This window comes from Elgaria multicarinata, chromosome 7 (assembly GCF_023053635.1).
Source record: "Elgaria multicarinata webbii isolate HBS135686 ecotype San Diego chromosome 7, rElgMul1.1.pri, whole genome shotgun sequence".
NCBI classification, from domain to species: Eukaryota; Metazoa; Chordata; class Lepidosauria; order Squamata; family Anguidae; genus Elgaria; species Elgaria multicarinata.
Genome location: NC_086177.1, coordinates 64,943,028 through 64,965,164, shown reverse-complemented (window position 1 = coordinate 64,965,164; position 22,137 = coordinate 64,943,028). Strand labels below are relative to the sequence as shown.

The 22,137-nt window shown below is 39.9% G+C and overlaps 1 protein-coding gene across 1 annotated transcript in view; it reads right to left on the bottom strand.

Annotated features, from left to right (window-relative positions):
* The window catches only part of SNTG1 (syntrophin gamma 1), a 136,150-nt gene that overhangs the window by 92,516 nt on the left and 21,497 nt on the right, over positions 1-22,137 (bottom strand). The window contains exons 5-7 of the mRNA XM_063129835.1: positions 19,739-19,796; positions 17,665-17,708; positions 17,516-17,557 (exon numbers count right to left, since the gene is read on the bottom strand). Of these exons, the coding sequence (XP_062985905.1) occupies positions 17,516-17,557; positions 17,665-17,708; positions 19,739-19,796 (144 nt within the window). The remainder of the gene's footprint in view (positions 1-17,515; positions 17,558-17,664; positions 17,709-19,738; positions 19,797-22,137) is intronic.

The window sequence follows — 22,137 nt, the reverse complement described above, 5'->3', positions numbered from 1 at the left end:
ACCAGTAAATATACACAGCTAAAAACAAATTAAATCATAAACCAAGTTAAAGGAAAAAATAATTTTAAAACAGTAAAACTATTAAAACAGTTAAAACAATGTGTCTAGTGAATTCACCCATTAAAAGCTTTGTTAAAAAGCCATGTTTTCACTTGGCACCAGAATAAAATCAGCGTAGGCGCCAGTCGGGCCTCCAAGGGGAGGGCATTCCACAGTCAGGGTGCCACAACAGAGAAAGCCCTCTCCGTTGTCCCATCATAGTGAATGTGTTGTGTTGGTGGGATGCAGAGAAGAGCTTCTCCAACAGATCTCAAGTCTTGAGCAGGCATATATAAGAGAGGCGTGCCCTCAAGTATTGAGGTACCAAGCCGTTTAGGGCTTTAAACGTCATTACCAAGACCTTGAATTCTGACCGGAAGCGTATAGGCAGCCAGTGCAATTCCTTTAAGACTGGTGTTATGTGGTCTCTGTAAGATGTACTCGCCAGCAGTCTAGCTGCTGCTTTCTGCACTAGCTGCAACTTCCGAGTTGTCTTCAAGGGCAGCCCCACGTAGAGTGCATTGCAGTAGTCTAATCGGGAAGTTACTAGTGCATGCACTACTGTGGCTAGGTTGTCCCTGTCCAGGAAATGCCATAGCTGGTGGATCAGCTGAAGCTGACCTCAAGTACTCCATGCCATGGAGTCCACCTGGGCCTCCATGGCATGACAAAGCTGTCAAAGATGGATCTAGGCGTATTCCCAAGCTATGCACCTGCTCCTTCAGAGGAAGTGCCACCTCATCCAGAACAGGTCGCTTACCCAATTCCCGGACTCGGGAACCACCAATCCACACAGCTTCCATCTTATCAGGATTCAGCTTCAGTTTATTGGCCCTTACCCAGCCCATTACAACCTCCAGGCACTGGTCCAGCACCTTCACAGCCCCAGCTTACTCTGATGACAAGGAGAAGTACAGCTGAGTATCATCAGCATACTGATGGCACCCAACCCCAAAACCCCTAATGACCTCACCCAACGGTTTCATTTAGATGTTGAACAGCATGGGGGATAGAATAGAACCCTGTGGCACCCCACAGCTTAATTGCCATGGGGTAGAACAGGAATCCCCAATACCACTCTCTGGAGTCGGTCCCGAAAGTAGGAGCAGAACCACTGTAACACAGTGCCTCCTACTGCCATCCCGCAGAGCTGACCCAGTAAGATACCATGATCAATGGTATCAAAAGCTGCTGAGAGATCCAGGAAGATCAACAGGGTAGCACTCCCCCTGTCTTTCACCTGGAGTAGGTCATCAGTCAGAGCCACCAAGGCTGTTTCAGTACCGTGCCCTGGCCTGAAACCAGATTGAAATGGGTCCAGATATAATCCGTTTCTTCCAAGAACGTCTGAAGTTGCCCAGCCAACCAGGTAACTCAGCAGGTATTTCAGAACCCACTATGATGTTGGGCATATGGTTCTCCAAATGGGATTCCTCTGATTTACTTCTATTACTCAGTTTTATTTATAAATCACTCTCAAATATCAATACGAAAGGCAATGTTGCATACTCAAAATATTCTCAGGAAGTAGCAACTAAATGGACAGAAGAAAGTCTTTTTAGAACTTGAATGAACTTTTACCAGGTCCCCCACACTCCCAGTGCTACCTTCGCTCTCCAGAACCCTGACAGTGTCTTAAAGCAAAATCTTTTGACAAATCTGCTTTTGAAATAATGCTTTTGATCAATACTTGCAGCTATCCCAGCTTAGCATTTAGGCTGCTTGGCCTCCAATCTCTGTTGAGAAAGATATTTCTGTACTGCAATGAATGCTTTCCCTGACAAAAATTATTCTGTCACCTGCAAACCATGTGAAAATTTGCTTTCCTGACTACTTTAGCCCATCCACATAATGATAGCCTTTCAGATGCAGATGAATAATTGCACTGCGTTCGCCAGGCACACATTGTGAAAACCTTTGAAAGTGGGGCTTGCTTTCTCTCGCGCACATTTTTTGCAATCAATTATGCCACCCATTCAGCTATACAGACATAGAAGCATTTTTAGCCCCATTCCTATTCGGCAAAAGACAGAAAATGTCCTGATCACGGCCTAAAATACTACATTCCTATTAGGACAGGCAACGTATGGCCTGTTGAAAATCCCTTCACCTCTTTCCACCAGAAATTGTCACCTTGTGATCAGTACAAACTGAAGTTAAGCCTTTTGTAGACTACCTACAAGTGATGGGCCTTAAATGTCCTAGCCTTGCTTTACCAACCACCCAGCCTGGCCTCACAGAGCATTCTGATCCAGCCTGCAACATCTCTTCTCTGTGTCCTCTCCTTGTCCCTGTCCTCTCCTCATCCCTGCTGCTTACAAGGTAGCTAAAGGTTTTTACATTGCTTTTTTGAGGGGTTGAGGGAAGACTCACAGCCACCCCAGGCTCTCCTCTGCCAGCTGGCCACACTTTTTGCATCCTCGAGATATCAGGAAATGCAGGTGGTTGGTAGGCTGCAACAGAAGGCCTTGCATCATGGTTGCTGTTTCCACCCATTGCTCCATCTTGGCAATCCTTGCAGAAGGGCTTTTTCCAGGCCTAAGCTACACCAAGCAGGATATTGCACTATGAAAGCAGTATATAAAATGCAGGAGCCACATCAAGCAGGATATAGCGGTATGAAAGTGGTATATGGTATGTGTCAATGGGCCCCAACAGTTGTCAGTCACTATAAAGCAGTAGTGTGGCTCCAGCCTCTTATATACTCCTTTTATAGTGCAATATCCTGCTTGGTGTCGCTTAAGCACCAGTCTTCAACTATCCCTTTGTCAGCCCCATTTGAGCTGCTTTCTCTAATTCCACCCTTCTTTCAACATCTTTTTATTGTGGGGTGCTGGAGAGAGTGTTTGGAACTATCCACATTCCATTAGACAAAAATGTAGAGAGCATGGAGTGGGTGGGGACAGAGGAGACTGGAGTAACAGGGGGCAAATGGCTCTTTTAAAAAAAGGTAGGGTGATCTCTGGGTAGGATGTTAATTGGTAAGAGGGATAAATTAACTGAAGGCAGATGATCTGGGATGGTTCGTGATTTTGTGTGAGAAAAAGAATGGATGGTTGGATGAGTGAGTTTCACACTTAGGTGTGTGTACGGATGAATGGATGTGTAGGGTAACTTTGGCCCTAGTCCCTCTGGCTCTGACTCTACCCAATTGAGGAGCCTGAACTGCTCCCATTGGGCCTTTGACAGATTGCCCTGATGGAATACAGCTCTGAGGGAGGAAATGTTCACCCATCTCGGCTAAAAAAAAAAAAAAAATGAAAGCAAGCAGCAATATATGAAAAAAAATGAAAACTCGCCTGATTACCGTTAATATTCAGCACGGTTTATGTGCTCCATTGTTCACAGTATAACTGCAAGTATTATTCAATATCTTGAATATGTAAAACTTATTATTATTATTAATCCTCATCATAAACTTCTATCATCAGCTGTCATGTGATCAGTGTTTTTTTTTTAGCTTTTGTTTGCATCTCCATCTCACACTTTATTTATAATATTTATTTAATGGGCCAATAAGAAATGTTCTCTGAACTTTGGATTAGAGCAGACCATATAAGCTTGCCCTTGGGAGCCCATACTTATATTAGAAACAAGAGGAAGTGGCCTTAGGAACATAGGAAGCTGTCAGACCATCATTTCATCTAGTTTAGTATACCGAATGGTAGAATCTCTACAAGGTTTCCGACATGTTCTTTCCCAGACATTCCTGGTGATGTCAGGGATTGGACTAGGACCTTCGGCGTGCAAAACGTATGCTCTGCTATTGAGCTACATGTAGGGATGTGCACAGTAGAGGCTGGTGACTCAAATGTCAGTGGGGCAGTGAATCCACTCTGGGTTTCAGTCAGAACTCTAAAGGAGCGATCCAAGATGCTTCTGATATGCATGTTATTGAAGCATTTATTGTTTTTGTTTCTGGTCTGCAAATCACATTGCAAGCTTGGAGCTGTGTGCACTTCAACTACAGATTGTGGGGGAGTCTACACCAGCCATTTATTGCAGGATTGTATCATAGTCGTCACTAATGGGCCACATGACGTTCACCTGCTCCTGCGGTGATCTTGGCTCCACCTTTCACTTTTACCAGAATATCCCTGACTACTTTAGTCACATTTTTTCCATCTGTCTCGCTTCCATTGCGAAGAACATTTACGGTGTGCCCCCCCCCTTTGCGAGGTTGATGCTGTTTGCCAAACATTCCAGGCTCAGCGAACAGCCAATTATCTGTGACGGGCATGTGCATGGGTATCGGCGTGTTTTATATCTCTGTGCAGGAGCTTTTAAAACTTGATGTTATGCGGACTTTATACTGTTAGTTTTACCCTACCCTGTGCCTGCTTACCCTACCCTGTGCCTGTTGGCATTCTCTTCCCCTCCTTAATGTTTTATTATGATTTTATTAGATTGTAAGCCTATGCGGTAGGGCCTTGCTATTTACTGTTTCACTCTGTACAGCACCATGTACATTGATGGTGCTATATAAATAAATAAATAAATAAATAAATAAATAATAATAATAATAATAATAATAATAATAGGAGCACATATTCAATGGAGTTCCTATCCCCCCATGTGTTGCTGTATGTCTGCGCTCTTGTGCACCCCTCACAAGTACCATATTTCTTCGATTGTAAGACGCCATCGATTGTAAGACACACACTAATTTCAGTACCACCAGCAGAAAAAAAAAACCTAAGACACACCCGCGATTATAAGACGCACCCCGTTTTTAGAGATGTTTATATGGGGAAAAAGGTGTGTCTTAGAATTGAAGAAATACGGTAATTAAAAAAAAATCCTGTGCCCCATAGCCATCTGCCTAGCCCTGCCCACTTCTACTGATACGCATGCAGAATTGCCATAACAGGGCACACGTGCTGTTGCAGTGGCACTCGTCTAATTGCGGTACAGATCAGTCGCATGTGCCCCTTGAGGGGCGATCACGGAAGAGGGGAACTTTTGGGAGCCTTGTCTCTCCCATTGCAAAAGGGCTGCAAGTGTAGATTAGTCTTGTCTCTGAGTATGTATTTGGTTTGGGAGATGTAAACTGGGTAAATCCTGATAAAAACATATATAACTAAAGAAGCATATGAGAAGAGGCATATGAGAAATTCATATGCCTCTAGCTACAACCCTTCCACTAAAGAGCTTCATATATTTCTTCTAAAAAATATAGGGTTTCCTAGTTTTCTCAGATATTCTGAGCACAGGGGACAGTTCTAGATTTACAGACCAATAAACAGTTCTGTGAAAAATGGGTAGTGGTGGAGAAACATTAGGTCAGCATTCTAGCACACTATTGTAGTGGGGAGGGAGGAGGCCAAGATATAATTATCCTACACTGTTCATAGTGTTCATTGATGAGCATAAGGGTATTCTGCACACATTGGAAATTATCATTCTTCTCACAACTCATCTTTAATTTTGTCCCACTGCAGCTTTTATTTTACTTCCATTTCATAATCCTAATTAGACCATAATCCCAGAGAAATCCACATTTGTGAGCAGTTAATTAGCAATCAAAGCATACCTTCTATTACAGCTATGCTCATATAGATGGAAATATTTGAGTGTTTATTCTCCCGTTGGACAAGAAACTGCAATATCAACAAAAGTATCACTAAAATGATATTTAAAGTTTCACTGTGTAGCTGTGTAATAATCAACAAATGATCCCACAAGCTATAAAATCCAGTATCCTAAGGTATGGATGAAGCTGAAACCCTAGAAATCATTTCCCTTTAGTTTTATAAGTGGTATGTCTTATCTATATCAACAGAAAATCTCTAGGAAACACATAGATACTGAAACATTTCTACTGGAAATTCAGATTCTACCCTGTCAATAAGTACCAAACCAGTACTGAGTAAATCCTCATGTTTATTTCAAAGACATCTGTGACTTTGTCTGGCTTTAACTTAGGAGTCATGACTAGTAATAGGTACACCTGGCATTTTCTGTATTTAAAACGTTCTATAGCTGTGGCCTCTTTTCATGCCAGAAATCTTAACTGACCATAGCTTGAACTGTCTACATTAAATTATAAAAGCACCTAGTTCTTCAGGCTCTTTATAAATAATACATATTAAAATATTCCAGATTCCTAAAACATAAGTAATGAAACAGGCTTTGTGGGAAAGGGTTTTGATGGGGAATATTTGGAACTAGCCCATGAATTTCATAACTAAACTATTAAAGGAGAATTGATAATTAATTCTGAACTGATCATTGTCGTCCCCCATTAACCAAACAGCCAAATAGATACAATATAGAAATTGCACTATATCTAATTTACCATTGCTATTGTATAGATGCAGTACATTTTGCTGTGATCAACTGTAAATACGACGTTCTCTGGAATGTTCCAACATCTTCAGCTGATTTAAAGAAATTATTCATAAGATGTTTAGGATAATATATGTGTTTGTAGCTAATGATATCTGTCCACCAGTGGAATGGACACTGGTGGTGTATTCACCCTCTTTCTGGCAGTCTTCCTGGGAACCCTCAAAATCTGCTTCAGAGGTCTGAAGGACCTACCCCCCCCGCCCCCACAGGCTGGGTTCGGATGACACATTAGGCAATGGGGGGTAAAATAGCTCAGTCACCATGCTTTAATGGGGAGGTACTCCCCACACGACATGTTGCCCCTCCCCCCATCATGCAGCTGAAAATCCTGGCGTCCTTCTGGGCTGCCCATGCTCCCATCTTCTTCCTCCAGCAGTCTTCCTGGCCGCATCCCATCAACCACTGTGAGTTCTGCTGGCTGTATAGGAGCAGCTGGGGTGTTTTCAACTGCTCCTGCCAGAGAACTGTATGGCCAATGGAATAGTGCACTCGATGGAGGGGAGAGCCCTCCACACAACATCTGAATCAATTGATTATTTGATAAGCAACGGAGCACCCAGTTGTTTTTCTCTGTTGCTTAAAATGGTGAAATAGCGTACTCTCGGTTGTGTGTGCATTGTGTGTGTCCCCCACAACACAATAATCAACTCAACTAACAGTTGCATCCTTCCCCCCAAAGTATCGTGTCATCCAAACCCAGCCACAGTGTGAGGACAAAGGGAGAAGAAAGTCCCATTGGGCAAGTGGAAATCTACTTACATGTTGTGCAGTGGAGACCAGAATTTGGGGTACAACAACAACATTCTCTCCAAGGGTAGCATTTCTTCTTTAATTTCATCTGCCCTAATTACTTATAAGTCATAAATTAGAAATTCCTGTTGCTGAAAAACATCAGGCAAAAAGGAAAAAAATTGCAAATCACCACTGATTTCAGGGTGGGTTGCTACATCTGCTTGCACTATAAATGAATGCCTGTAAAGCCTTATTATTTGTAGCAGCTGGTACCTGATAAAGCACATTTTAAAATATATCCACAACTAATTGGAGATGTGGAGTTCTAGAAAGTTGTGCTAACCATCAGTTGGCTGTATGGTTACAATTACAATTTGCTCAGAATTTGAGCAGCTACCATGATGCAAATGGTCAAATGAATCTATCCGAACTCACTAAAATTATTTCTAAAATTTATAATAGAAGTTAATGTAATTGTTGGAAAAACAAATTATGCTGTCATTAAGTCTTACTACAGAAGCTATTCATAATATAATACCATCTTTTGCTGATGAGTTTCATGTCATTAGGTTCTATTCCATGGAGAACTGCTCAAGCTGTTTAGCTTTTATGGAACTCCTACTACACTTAGGTTAATTCATATCACAGGTGTGTGACATACATATATATTGTATATATGCTGGTTATACGTAGCCAGCTTTTGATAGTCAGTTCACCACTCACTGTGCTCTTCTGTTGCCATAAGCTCAGCAAGCTCTAATTTAGACTTTTAATATTATCCCAGCTGGTGGGACATTTGGTGAATTCATTAATATCTACATGACTTTCTGCCATAAAATAGCTGACAGATTCATTGTTGACATACAGATATCAAAACAGCAGCATTAGATTATATTTTGCTAGCTGCTAAGGAATAAGGAATAGGTCATCAGAAAACACCATACAGTTGTTTGTAAAAGCAAAATGAAAACACAAGATCCCAACTGTGTGGAAATTATGCTTGGAACAGACCAGTACTGAAAAATATATACAGTTCATTTTGTTTCTTTTGTCGTTTAGAGACAAAGACCAAAACACCTAAATAACTCTGAATGCCTCCTTAAATAGGAATAATTGTAATAGAACAAGTAATTTCTCCCTAAATTCGAACGTGCAGAAAGGAACAGCTGAACAGACACAGCTTCTTTTTTTAAAAAATGCATATACACCATCTTTCAAGTATATTTCACAACTTCCAACACAATAGTTTGTACCAAATTGATTGCAAAGGGATAGGTGTTGATGAACCACCTTTTTGTTCACCCCAGAAGACTTTTCCTATTAAGGGAGAAGAAATAATTTTCCTACTATTTCCTGCAGGATTCAAATCAAGGGATAAACGAACAAAAGGTCAAGAAATCTGTGATCAGATTTCCCACAGTTGTTGTTTTTGGCTGTTTTATTTGTTTAACAGCAGGAAGGCAGGGTCAGGGGCATATTTAATATGGCCCATGGGACAGCAGGAGGGGGGCTTAATATTTCCCTCTGTGTGGGACAAATAGTTTCAGGGAGAAGATTATTTTCATGGGACAGAAAAACTGTTGAACTCACTTCTCTCAAGTCCCATGGTTCCAATCAAACTCACCATCTTTCCCCCGTGATTGCTATTGCACTTTTTTAAAAGAGCAGGAGACTGATGAATTAATTTCCTGATTTGTCTAATTGCACCCTGAAATTTACATTCAAATCCTGTTTCACTTAGAGACCTCTACCACGGCATAACATTCCTGTTGGGGTGGTGTTGGCCTTTGGTTGTTTTGCTTCTGTTTCTTCACTCTTGGGGTCAAACTCAGCATTCTTCAAATCATGCACAGCAGAGCTATGCATAATTGGCTTATTTACTTCAGTATGGCTCAATAGAGACCTGCTTTCATTTTAACTCTTCCCACAGAGGTGTATGTGTGGAATTTTGGGACAATAATGGAGATAATAATTTCCCCTTCCCAGAACGCAATGGCCCCATCCCAAATTTGGGCCCTGAACACTAACACTGCTGTAAATAAGTCAATCATGCAGAGCATCTGTGATTTGAGGAATGTTTCGTTTGGCCCTTGCATAATAGGGGGTGAGGCCTCAGATTCCTGGAAACAGACATTAAACTTTTATATTCCTGTAACTACAAACATGGATCCTACCCCCATGGCAGATGGTGGTGGTGGTATATCTCTTCTTATATTTTGAATCCCATAATATGATTTTCCATAATAAAACCCAAGTTTTATTGTACTGGATTAATGTGCCTATGGATTTTACCATATATCAATCTGTATCAATCTACACTTTAAAAAATTGTCTTACTGTACACTAAGTGTAAACAACTGCTTTGATTTTATATGAACATTGAAATATACCCCAATCCCTGAAATCAATTACTCCCATTAATATATTTTATTTTATTTGTGATATCACCCAGGAACCAGCTGAGGCTTCAAAATTTATCTCGTAAAAAGTGACTTGGTCCTGGATCTCTCTCAGGGTGCTTCCGTATGGATGCCCCTGGCATGGTCAAAAGGCATTATGCAGCAATTCTGCCTCTCTTTTTTTCCTTAACGGATTTTTTTGTGGTAAGAAAAAAGATGGAAGAAGTAGTGGGTAAATATGGGAGGTTGGCAAGTGGAAAATAGTGATATATGGACCCCCCCATTCCATAAAATTATGTGAAAGAGGCAGGGTGGTGATACTATAAAAGCCTAATCTGGAAGCAGTCATAGGCCATGGCTAGACCAGGCTATATCCTGGGATCATCCTGGGATCATCCCTGTGCAACCAAATGACACACAGGGGATCCCAGGAGCAGGCAGGGACGACCCCTCCATTTGCCTGGGATAATCCTGAAGTCACACTCTTCATAACATTCCAGAAAATTCCTGGCTCAAAGAAAGATCACATCAGTTTATTCAGAACTGTTCACTTTTTGTAATGTATTGGAATTCTAAATTATGTTTGCAGTGAAAGAAAGATAGCTTGGTGCTAGCCATATTCTGTTTTTGAATTGATAAAAAAGGCTCAAATTGTATCAGTGGAATCTGGTTCACAAGTAACATAGCTGGCTGCTGACATGGCAAAACTACTGAATGGTAATTAATTAGCAGCCCTTTCTCATGTCAGTACCAAAGAGAACTGGTCAAAGACTTATCAGTCATAGCTGGCATGAAATAACACTGTGAGAAAAGAAAATCATGCATTGCCTAGTTGCATTCTTCCAAGCTGTCACAATTTGACCCTCCCTTTAAGAAAATCGGCACTTAGCAATATAACAGAGCTGTGGAGATGAGGAACAGCGGCTGGTTTTTAAACAACTTAACTGATTTATCACTTATCCCAACTTTTGGCTGAAAGGCCATTGCATACAAGAAATACCACCAGAGGTAAAAAGGAGCATAAGAAGCCGGCGCATCTTTTATGAGATGCAGGGGCAGAAGGAGGTTCAGAGTGTTGGCACAGACACCTGACTTTACAGTCAGTTGCAAAGGGGCTCAAACTTTCCACAATGCTTCAGAGGAGCCTTTGAATAGGGTGAGATGGTTTCCCCATTGTGGCAGGAGAAAGAAATGTGTTCTCACATTGTCTAGGCAATGCTCCCTCTCATCCAGTGCTCTGCTGTGAGGATCCCCAATTGCCTAAAGAATGTGCCACACTGTGCTGCAGCAGTTTTATTGGCCATCCTCAGAATACACTGCTGGGACAAGAGAATGTCACCCGGGTGCACTCATCCTCTTCATTCCACTACATAGCAAAACTCATTGATTACATTGTGACATGGCACGTTATTTGCTACATGATCACTGATTGGCTAGGATCATGAAGCAAAGGAGAAGATAAAATTAAAGTACAAAAGGAACAAAGAAGGGGAAACATTATGATTTCTGAGATCCATGGGGGTGTGTGGAATAAGAGGCAGCTTTGCTTTTTTGCAGGGGGCATTTTGTCCCTAAAAAATTTACTAGCAATAATTTGTCTCAGCCATAATTTTGGAAGACCACCGACAAAACTTGCAAACAGTCAGACTGAACAGATATGTGCATTTGTTTCATCTCCAACATGTTTTCACTCTACTACACAAAACAGGTGGCTTTTGTACCCATGTAAAATTAAATTGCTACTCATGAGAGGTGCATTAATCAACTCCAGTATCTGATGTCATTCATTGTTTGCTCAGCTCTAACTGTCCCATGGAGCAGGAAGTATGGTCTTATTACCAATGTGGATGCTTTTGTTTAAAAATAGGAGGACCAGTAGCACTTGCACACACACATTCTCTCTCTCTGTGCTGGTTCTACCTGATGGCTACACAGGGGACAGGTGCATTGTTCCTGCCTGGAAAACCGAAAAAGCCACAAAGTCAGAGCCATCCTAGACTCTTTGTAAAAAGCCCTGAACAAACAGCTTTTTGAAACATACCCATTTTTAGAACTTAGCCGCACAGTAAATAAAGGCATCTGTTTAAAGGATTTGTACTTTATTCCTCTGATGCTATTTCTGATGCCTTCTTTTGTATAATAAACTTCCTTTATTAATAAGAGTTCTGTCTGTAGGTATCAGTTTTGCACAAAACGGACTGGTTAGAATGGTTAAACGCTTCCTTGAAAAGGATCTATATTTAGAACTCTGTATCCAGGATTGCTTGTCTCTCTGATATTGGGAACAATTAATTGCCAAACTAGACAGAATACTTTTTGCTTTACTGATGATCATATCTATGAGATGGCCTTGAAGAGGTGCTCTAAAGTGGTGCTTTAATTTCCTTCCATTATCTTTCACCAATCTCAATTGTCTCCCTCAACTCCCCACCCCCACCAAAGCTGCCATTAGCCCCATAGGGGAAAGAGACTTGTACTGGGGGGAAAGGTACAATGGGTGAACAAATGCAGGTAAACACCAATTTGTAGAACTTGGGAATTTATATTCCCAATAAAATTAACAGATTATTTAAAATAATTTAGGCCCCCTTATTAAAAATATGACTACAAATCTGAAGAAATGGAACAAATTGGTCAATTTTAGGGCAAATTGCTGCAATACAAAAGTCCTTGATTCCCAGATTTTTATTCTTATTTCAAGTCCTCCATATTCTTCTCCAGCCAAAAATATCAAAGTCCTGGCAAAGTCAAATCAATACCTTTGTCTTCCAAGCCAAAGCACCTTGCCTGGCACTAAAACTATACTACAACAAAACCAAATGGAGGAGGCTAGGGACTCCCACACCTTGCATCATATTATGAAGGCTTTCAATTACAGCAGCTCCACTTTGTCATTATGAAGGCAAACAAAAACTGGATACGTCTGGAAGAAGAAATGTTGAACATGGGCCCTGCCTTTTCAACCTATAAAAACAAAAGAGCTAAACAATATCGAAAATCCATATGCTAAGACTGCTTTTACAACTTGGAAAAAAGTGGTAATTCAGGCTGTCTCCAGTGTGGTCTCCCCTCACTCATTACAAATATATCAGGGTAAATTATATACAATGATCAGCACTAAAATCTCTGAATGGGGGAAAAGGGATATTTTCGATTGCAAGATTTTTATGCCTAGGATAAACCAAAAACAATAGAATAATTCAGAGCTGATCTAGCAGACCTAGGCCTAGGATGGCTACAAGAAATACAAATATCCCACCTCCTCAGGGACCTCAACATAAAGACACACATACTCAGAACCTTAACAGAATCAGAACGAGCAATGTTAATGGTAGGGAAAGGAGGAAAGGCAATTGTATCTTTAGTTTATGCTCTCCTAATAGACACCCAGATGGGTTCAATGGTGAGCTTGAAGAAAGTGTGGGAAGGAGCTCTTGGAAGGGAATTAGATGATGCTAGCTGGAACAAATTATAGAATAATAGACCATTTAGATCAATATCAGCTTGTATTTGAGAAACTTCTCTGAAAATACTGCACAGATGGTATTGCACATCAATACAGCTAGCACATATTACTTCAACATGCAGCCCCCTTGGTTGGAGAGGCTGCAGGGTAAAAGGCACGTATTTTCATTTATGGTGGACTTGTCCACATATACAGGGATTCTGGAGGTTAATAGATAGAGAATTAATGCTTATTACTAGAGAAAGGATTATATATGAGCCAGAATTATTTTTATTATCAATATACAAAGGATCTAATGTAAGTTTGAAATGTAAAGATTTATTATTATTATTATTATTATTATTATTATTATTATTATTAACTCCTGCTCACCAGACAATTACACAGCAGTGGAAAAAATTGGACAATTTGAACCTATTGGCATGATACCAAAATACATCGTCCATAGCATTATCAGGAAAAAAACCTCATGATTTGCTTCTAATCCAAGGAAAAACAGAACTGTTACCTTTTTAATACTATATGGTGTAGATTTATTCAACATATGTAACAACCAGACTTACAACAATATATGCCCACTTCAGTTTTGAGCATTTGGTCATTATAACAACAAATGAAAATCATGCAGCACACTTATTAATTACTATATTTGTTTATTGAGTTACTGTATTTCTATTTTCCCCCTCTTTTCTCTCCTTTGAATTGTGTTTTCCTGCTAAAATTGTATTAATTTTTCTTATTCTTATACAACAGCTGTTTAGACATCAATTGTTAGGGGACTGATCACTTTTTGGTTACAATATAAAAATAAAAAGAAAGAAAGAAAAACAAACAAAAAACCATCTAAATTGCCTCCCTTAATCGCCCCCTCCCTGAAAGCTGTCATTAGCCCCACAGGGGAAAGAGACTTGTACTGGAAAAAAAGGAATGATGGGTGAACAAATGCAGGTAAATTCCCTGCCCCAGGGCACTACTGCTAATTTGTAACCCCTTCACAAACCCTATAGAATATTTTAATTGTGAATCGCCAACACTGTGTCTAGTTGGCAAAGTAAATATAATGTGCATGTGTGAATTGAATGCTTTTCCCTCAAGCAAACACAACAGGGAATTTCAAGGCATTAAATAAATGTTTTTTTTGTTTTTTCTTAAACTTGTTACATTTGGTACTAATTAAAATGCACATGATATTTTCACACTGCCATCAATTACTAGGCTTGGGGAAAGTTTATATTCTGTGAAGCGATTAAAACAACAGCTTGTACCTATATACAGCACCTCTCATTTAACATACACTCATTAGATATGGGTCAAAACTCCCTTGGTCAGGAAAATTAAGACAGTGAGAGAATGAGAGGATTTGCCTTTGCTCACATCAAATATTGTGAGCACACCAGCAAGTTTATAATTAGGTACTTGTTTATCCTCCTTCCATACACTTTTCTTTGAACTCACAAATAACACAGCTTTGAGATGATTCACAAACAAGAAAAAATGTGCTTGTTCCTCTAGAATGGGGCAGGTGTAGACAGGACCACCTGGGGCTTCTCCTTCTCTCCCTGCCCACCTAGTGATGCTTTTAAAGCTACAGAAGGTGCCTGCAGTGTATTGGCACTGTAGCATCTTCTTCCACTTGAGATCATAGAGGCTGTACATATTGCTTAAATTAGCCATGCTGCTCTTTTTGCCCCAATTAAGTTTCTAGGTGCAATTATTTTAAATTCATCTTTGTTTACATGGCTGTGGCTGTTTGCACGATGGCTTATCTATAAATATATTTTCAGGTATCGTCAAAGATTTGTGAACTTTAGAACTATGTCAAGATGATATTTCTTTATATCTCTGTCAAAGGGAAGTATCCAAAGTTAGTCCTACACAGAGTAGAGCATTGAAATGAATGGAACTTAACTTTAGCTGTAACCAACAAGTCTCATTCATTTCAATGGGTCTACTCTACATAGTACTAACATTAGATACTATACAAAAAGATATTTGTGGAAAATAAATAATCACGGCTAGCTGTGCAAATCATAACTGAAAAGAAATACTAATCCTAGAAAACATAATCAGGTTAACAAGAAGCCAGAATAATTCAGCTTTCATTTCATATCCTGCTCTGAACATAAAACAATGATACAGTAGCATGGCACTGTAGCACTGCACTCTAAAAAAACATCAGAAGCCCCAATAACTCATTTTGCACCCACTGAATAATTCCGTGCATTCGTGTAATGACTGACTAAACTAATCTGATCGCTGTTGGAACAGCAAGGCATGATGACACAAGAAATAAAAAATGTAGCCTCTGTATTACTCGAAAATATCCAGCAAAGGATTAAGGTCCTTTTGCAAACAAACTACACGATGCAAGTTGATGATCCGTATATATAGTAAGCACAAAACCAGAAGTACAGCTCCAAGAAATGGGATTAGAAAAAAAACAACTCAATTTTTATTGAACATCACATAATACAATACTATAATGAACATCATATAATACAGTACAATAATACAGTATTATACCATACTATCAAGAGAAAAAAGTTTGTTTAGGAAGCTGTAAGCCCTTTTACATTTGTATCCAAAGGATTGGATCCAGGATGTGCCTATTAAACGAGGAAGGGCTCTGCTCGCAGAAGTCCCTCTGCCTGATTTTTAGTGATCCCACACCACCACTCACCCCATTTAACAGGCTTTCCTGACACTGTGTAGCATTTTATATGATTGTTTGCTTTTGTTTACAAAATTCTACATCCAACACGGTTGCTGATAGGTGAACAGAAAAAAAGAGAGTCAAAACACAGAATGAAAACATTTAAAATCAAATTATGCCATTTAAAAAAAAACAAACCACACATGGGTGATTAATCAGGGAAGGCTTATGTTTAAAGATAAATGTCTTCAGTAGGTGCAGAAAGCAGAGCAACCTTGGCCCCTGCCTGACGTCACTTTACTCCGACTGGGCTCAAAAGGGCTGGAGGTCCGTGTGCCTGGGCAGGCTGGTGAGGGAGAAGGCATTTCTCAAATAGCGTGGTCCCAAGTGGTTTGTGGCTTTATACAACAATGGCAAATCTTTAAGCCTGAGCCAGTAGCAAATAGGCAGCCAGTGCACTTCCCTTATATAAGATGTTACATGCTGTAAAGGGGTAGCTTTAAACAGCAGACAAGTTACGGCATTCTGCACTAGCTGTAGCTCGCAGACCACCCTTAAGGGCAGCTTCTGAAAGAGCATCAGTCTTGACTTTACTAGCCCCTGTGCAAAGCCACCAAGCTATCCCTGTCCAGGAGAGGCTACAGCGGACAGAAGGCACTCTGAGCTGTTATAGCCACTTGGGCCGTAGTGACAGAGATGGATCTAGGAATACCTCCAGACTTTGGACCTGGTTTTTCAGAGGTAGTGCAACCCCATCCAAACTCAGGATTTTGCCAGGATTCACCTTTTGTTTTTTGGCCCTTATCGAATCCAACACTGAGTCCAGGCTATTCAGATGTCACAGGGAGATAGAGCTGTGCATACTGATGGCACTTGGGTCCAAGTCCCGTAATGACAATCCCACCAGCTTTATATACATATTAAATAATATTGAGGACTAGCTGATATGCCTGGGGCTGCTTGGGTCCGTGAATAATGTTCATAAAATTTATTTGATAAATAATAAATTTCTCTTGTTCAGGCCACCAAAGATAGATGTCTGTGAGATAATCATCTTAAAGTAGCAGGCTGGTGCTAGGCCTGTGAGTTAATCTTTAAACAAATTAAATTCATTTTTTTCCTCTCTGACCCTCACAACAACCCTGCAAGGTAGGCCAGTGCTAGGCCTGTGAGTTAACCTTGAAACAAATTAAATTAATTTCTTTTTATCTCTCTTACCCTCACAACAACCCTGCAAGGCAGTCTGGTCCTAAGCCTGTGAGGTAACTTTGAAACAAATTAAATTAGTTTTTTTCTCTCTCTCCAAGTGCTCCCCCTTCAGGCCCAGGATGGCAAGCCATCTCCAGATGATGGCTGCCACAGCCTGATAAGTCTTCCCTCCCACCCAAGACATGCTGGGAGTTGTAGGCATAAGCCTAGGTCCCTGAGTAATGTGTTAATCTTTGAACACCTTCTGAGGTGTGGTGGAAGACAACTGGAGATCAGGCCATCTTAGTTGTTAACCCATGGTGTGAAGTCAGCAGCATAGTCTTGCTCTGTAAACACATGGTAGCCCTCCACACTTTTAGCCCAGGAAGCGGCTCTACTTATTTCACCAAGCGTAACAGAACAGCTGAAAGGAAGTAGACAGAGCACATCAGAAATACCTACACATCCTAAGAAATAACATGCTCAGTTCTATTGTAACATGACTGAGATCAGTAAAACCTGACCAGTGGAGAAGATATGGCATCCAATGAATGGCTCATTCAGCAACCTCAGAGGAAAAGACTCAACCTACTTACAGAGCATAAAGCTGAACATTGTAATAGAAACTCAGCTATGTCGATTTACATTAAAAACCAGAATGGTTTAGAAAAGGGAGTATAAGCTCACCACTTCTTCATGCCTGCATTTTCTTACATTAATTCCATTAATCTGTTAAGGAAGAAATAACAACAATATTTTGAGCACAGGTATCACTCAAGTTAGGTTTTGTGTTACACTAAGAACAAAACCTGACAAAAGAGAGTGGGTTTGCCTACCTGTAGAATCGCATCTCCTATAAACAGCAAGCCTGAGAGTTCCGCTGAGAGAGAGAGAAAGAAAATGTGTGTGAGAGAAAAGGAGAGAGATTTCATTTCAACCTTTTCTATATTTTTCCTTTGGCAGCATCAGCAGGGGATGAATGGAAGAAGAAGAAATAGTTGACAAAAAGAATCAAACTCACTGCAGGTTCGTCCAATTTTATATTTTTCTTTTTTAAAAAACACACACCCACGTTGAAAAATGTTTTTTCTTCTTTGCAGAAGATACTTTCAAACTCAACAGTGTAATGAAAAACTGTCATTTGAAAATGCAATACTATAGGTCTCATTCTATATATAGTGTTAGGATTCAAGGCTACCGCAGCTCATGAAGGATGACTTGAGGGATGTCTAGCATGAGCTCAGGTCTCAACTGGGATGGATGTATCACTCCATTTCCAAATTATCTCACTTTCTGTCCTGTTTCTATGTTAATCTGCTTAAAAAAAACCAAATGAAATTTTGCATTTAAATGTGCATCTCTGGGTGTAGTTTCTTTTAACATACACATTTCTAAAAGCATTTCTCTAAAAAATTCCATTTTAAAATTTAAAAGGCATTTTGATACCTTTTGAAGCAAAAACCCCCAGAATCTCAACATCTAGATAGTGCAAATTCTGCTGAACAACTTTATTCCAATATAAACATTAGTCCAGGACAGGGACAGGCAAAGGCAACTTGTTACCCTCCAAATGTTTAAGCCTGAAACTCCCACCAACCCATAGGCAATGGTGAAGGATGATGGGAACTGAAGGCCTCAAGCAGTGGATGCTGTTAGCTCCAATATCAGTGGAGCAGTGAATCCACTCCAGGTTTCAGTCAGAACCAGTCAGAACTCTAAAGGAGCTATCCAAGGTGTCAAGCAAAGCACCTTGGGTAGATGATTTAGAGTTCTTACTGGTTGTGACTGAAACCTGGAGCGGATTCACCACCCCACTGACATCAGAGCCATCAGCCTCCACTGGCCACAACCTGCCTACCCCGATCTGGGAGGTACAGATCAGGCCAGCTTGTTTCAGAATTTGCAAAGACTGAATCAAGTATCCCTAGACTCAGCCTAATTTTTACCACACTGCTCTGACCGAAGGAGAGAACTGCTTTGAGATCTGCTCTTGTTGAATACAGCTCACCTTCCACTTTCTCCTCTTTTGCTTCATCCTCAACTTTTCAAGTGCCTGACCTGACACATAGCATCTCTTGACTTCTATGCAAATATGTAGCATCCAATGCTGCCACTCTGGTTACACAATTGATGTAACAGTTGACGTAGCACTAGCATAAGTAACCCCTTGCACAATGCCTCTCTCTCTCTCTCTCTCTCTCTCTCTCTCTCTCTCTCTCTCTATATATATATATATATATATATATATATATATATATCACCATCAATGTACATTGGTGGTGTACATAGTAAAACAATAAAACAGCAAGGCTTGTGTGACAGGTTTCCAGGAGATTCCATCAGACCAGCTACTGCTGTTGGCATTGAGCTGCAGATTCCTTACACTAGCCCTATGTCAGTGGTGTAAGCAGAATGGCAACATTGGATCCTGCCCCCTGAAAGCAGAAACTTGTTGGACATTTGGAGAATATTTGACTTGCTCCATGTCCACCACAACTACTTGGTCTGGACAATAAATATGTATGCTGCACATAAAGTTTCAGTGGTAATAACTAAGCTTGTATTTAAGAGGGTTTAAAATCATGTGAGACTAAAATTAACAAAGGGAAGTCAATTTTTAATAAATGTATTTAAATGTTTATTTTAAATAAACATGTTTATTTTAAATAAACAAACCTGGAGACCTCCGATCACAAAGTAGCTTCCATAACACTTTAATAATAAAATAAAAGGAAATCATCTGCTCACAGTCTAAAAGCAGGACAAAGAAGGGAAAAGGAATGTCACTCCAATTTAGTGTCATATTCTTACGTGGAAATTAAATCTATTAAGTCACCCCAAAAATAAATGTTTAAATATGGAGATATTGTATTTAATCTTTTGGTCAAATAATCCAGCATAGAAACATACCTCGTTGCTCTTTGGAAATTTTGGAAACAACCACTGGAATATTATGCTCTGCTCCTCCCTGTGAGATGAAAATAATTGTATTTCACCGAGATGAAAAAGTTATAAATATTATTACATTTCTTTGAAGTTTTTACTTGATTTTCTACTTTGTATTATTCAAGGGAAACATTGTGTGTTCTACCATTCCTTTTAATAATAAGCATGCCAGTGCAATCAACTCTATTGTTAAGGAGGAAAAAAGATGTTGGCAGCATCAACAGAGCAGGACGTGAAAAGAACAATGAGAAACTGTTGACAAAAGAAAACAAACTCAGTGCAGCCACCCCAAGATTCTCCACAGATTACAATATCAAGACCACTTTATAAAAAGGGAAAATGGACACAGTCCTGAAATAGAGGCCATGCTGTGATCATTTTCTTGTCACTCAGAAAAGGAACAGAGAAACAAAAGCATACAATAGGAAGCAAGACCTTTGGACATCAGATTAAAAGGAATGTGAAGGTTTTCTTTGTTACGTTTGGGTTCTCTTTTCCCCATTTTTACATGCATAAAAGTCAGTAAGAAAATGAATAGGAAATACAGGACAAAAGAAAGGGAGAATTCTAAGGCAGGTAACAACAGTTATTCCATAAAGGAAATAAAATAAGTGGAAAACAAAATAAGCTGAAGTCAGAGCTCCTCTTTTTTAAACCATGCATTTATACATCTTGCCACACACCCCAAAGACCTCTTTGAACATATAAATAAGCTTGAGTTAGAAAGAGACTCTAGACTGTTTGCACTTTTCAATGCACACCAATTGATTGCTTGCTCATATTGCAACATCACTACATGTCACCAATACAGACAGCTCTTAGGAAAACTCATCACTTAAGAGACGGTAGACTGAAGCATCACAAGAATAATCCATAAGAATAGATCTAATAGCAGCTTTGGGTGAATTCAATCAATTATTTTTCTCCCAATGTCTGTTGTTTTTTTCAGTTTCTATATGTAGAAATAGAATTACCCTCCACAAAGTGGATCCAATTGATTCTACAGCCAACACTCATAAGGCGAGCTAGATATTTTACAACTTTTCCAATAGGACTTGGCTATGGAATCTTTTGTATTGGAGATTAACTCCTTCAATGTTGAACAAGTTTCAACTGATTAGTACAGCATGATCACTGCAGGTTTGGAGAGGTAGGTACTAGTTGATTGAACAGAAGCACACTCCTTTCACAGATCAAGGGATTAACTTTGGGGACCTTAGGCACACAGAATCTTAGAAATGGGTACATTCTTCATGTGTAAGCCCGAAGAAACAGTGAAAATGGAGGAGTCAGACAGGAACTTGGGAAGAAGATACACAGATTTGGGTACTAATTTGGAATGCTGGGACTTGATAGAGACCACTGGAAGGATCATTAGGGTGATTTTGAATTTGGCTAAGAAGTCACAGTTAGGGCTGCATGAGAATTTAATTTCAGTCTGCAAATGCCCTGTTCGCAACCCTGAACACAAATGTGAACCGGATCACATGTTCTCTGAAAATGTTTGCAAATTCAAGAACATATGAAATGCAAATACAATTGCTGGGTTTTATCCAACATAACTGCCCTCTTATACTTAAAAAGCAGTGGTGGACACTTCTGCTTAAAATCTGGTAGCAAAAATATTAGATCATTTTATTTTATTAGTGTTAAAAATTACATTACTCATGTTTAAAGTTTCAGATTCCAAGTTCAGGTATGAATACATGATTTAGGGTGTAATCCTATGGGTTGCACCCTTCATGATCATAAGCCCCCAAACCTGGAGACCTTCGATCATCCTATGTAGGGTGGGAAAAGTGGTGGAAGCAACCTTCACCTTCTTGTTTTCCTGTTCTGTATTTCTTCCTAGATGGGCTTTTTGCCCTTGTAGTTGGGCCACTTTGGAGTAGAAAAGGAAAAGGCTGGAAAGACCTGAGGATAACTCATACCAGGTCAGAAAATGAGAGAAGGGAGTGTTTCAGTGAATGGTTTTGAGTTCATTCTGCAATTGCTGCGAGGGGGAGGGAGGGTTTGGAACTCTGATTCCCCCCCCCCCCCACCTCAAGCTCAAAGCGCTGTCTCCAGCCTCAGATTGGGAAACCAAAATATCCGATGGCCCCTCAGACACTATCTAAGGACCATAGGATTTCTCACTCCCTCTCATTTCTTACTTTTCATACATATGTCACTGCTGATACTCATCAAAACCCAACTGCTCCCTTGCAAGGATAAATAAATTTATTGAGAAGAAAGGGAAAAGATAGCTTTATATACTGCTTCAGAATGAAGAACATCATTTGAAAGTCTCTTCCTTTCTTTTAAAGTTTGCTAAGCTTTTAAAAGAACATACATGTAGATTAATAGTTCCACAAATAGCAAAA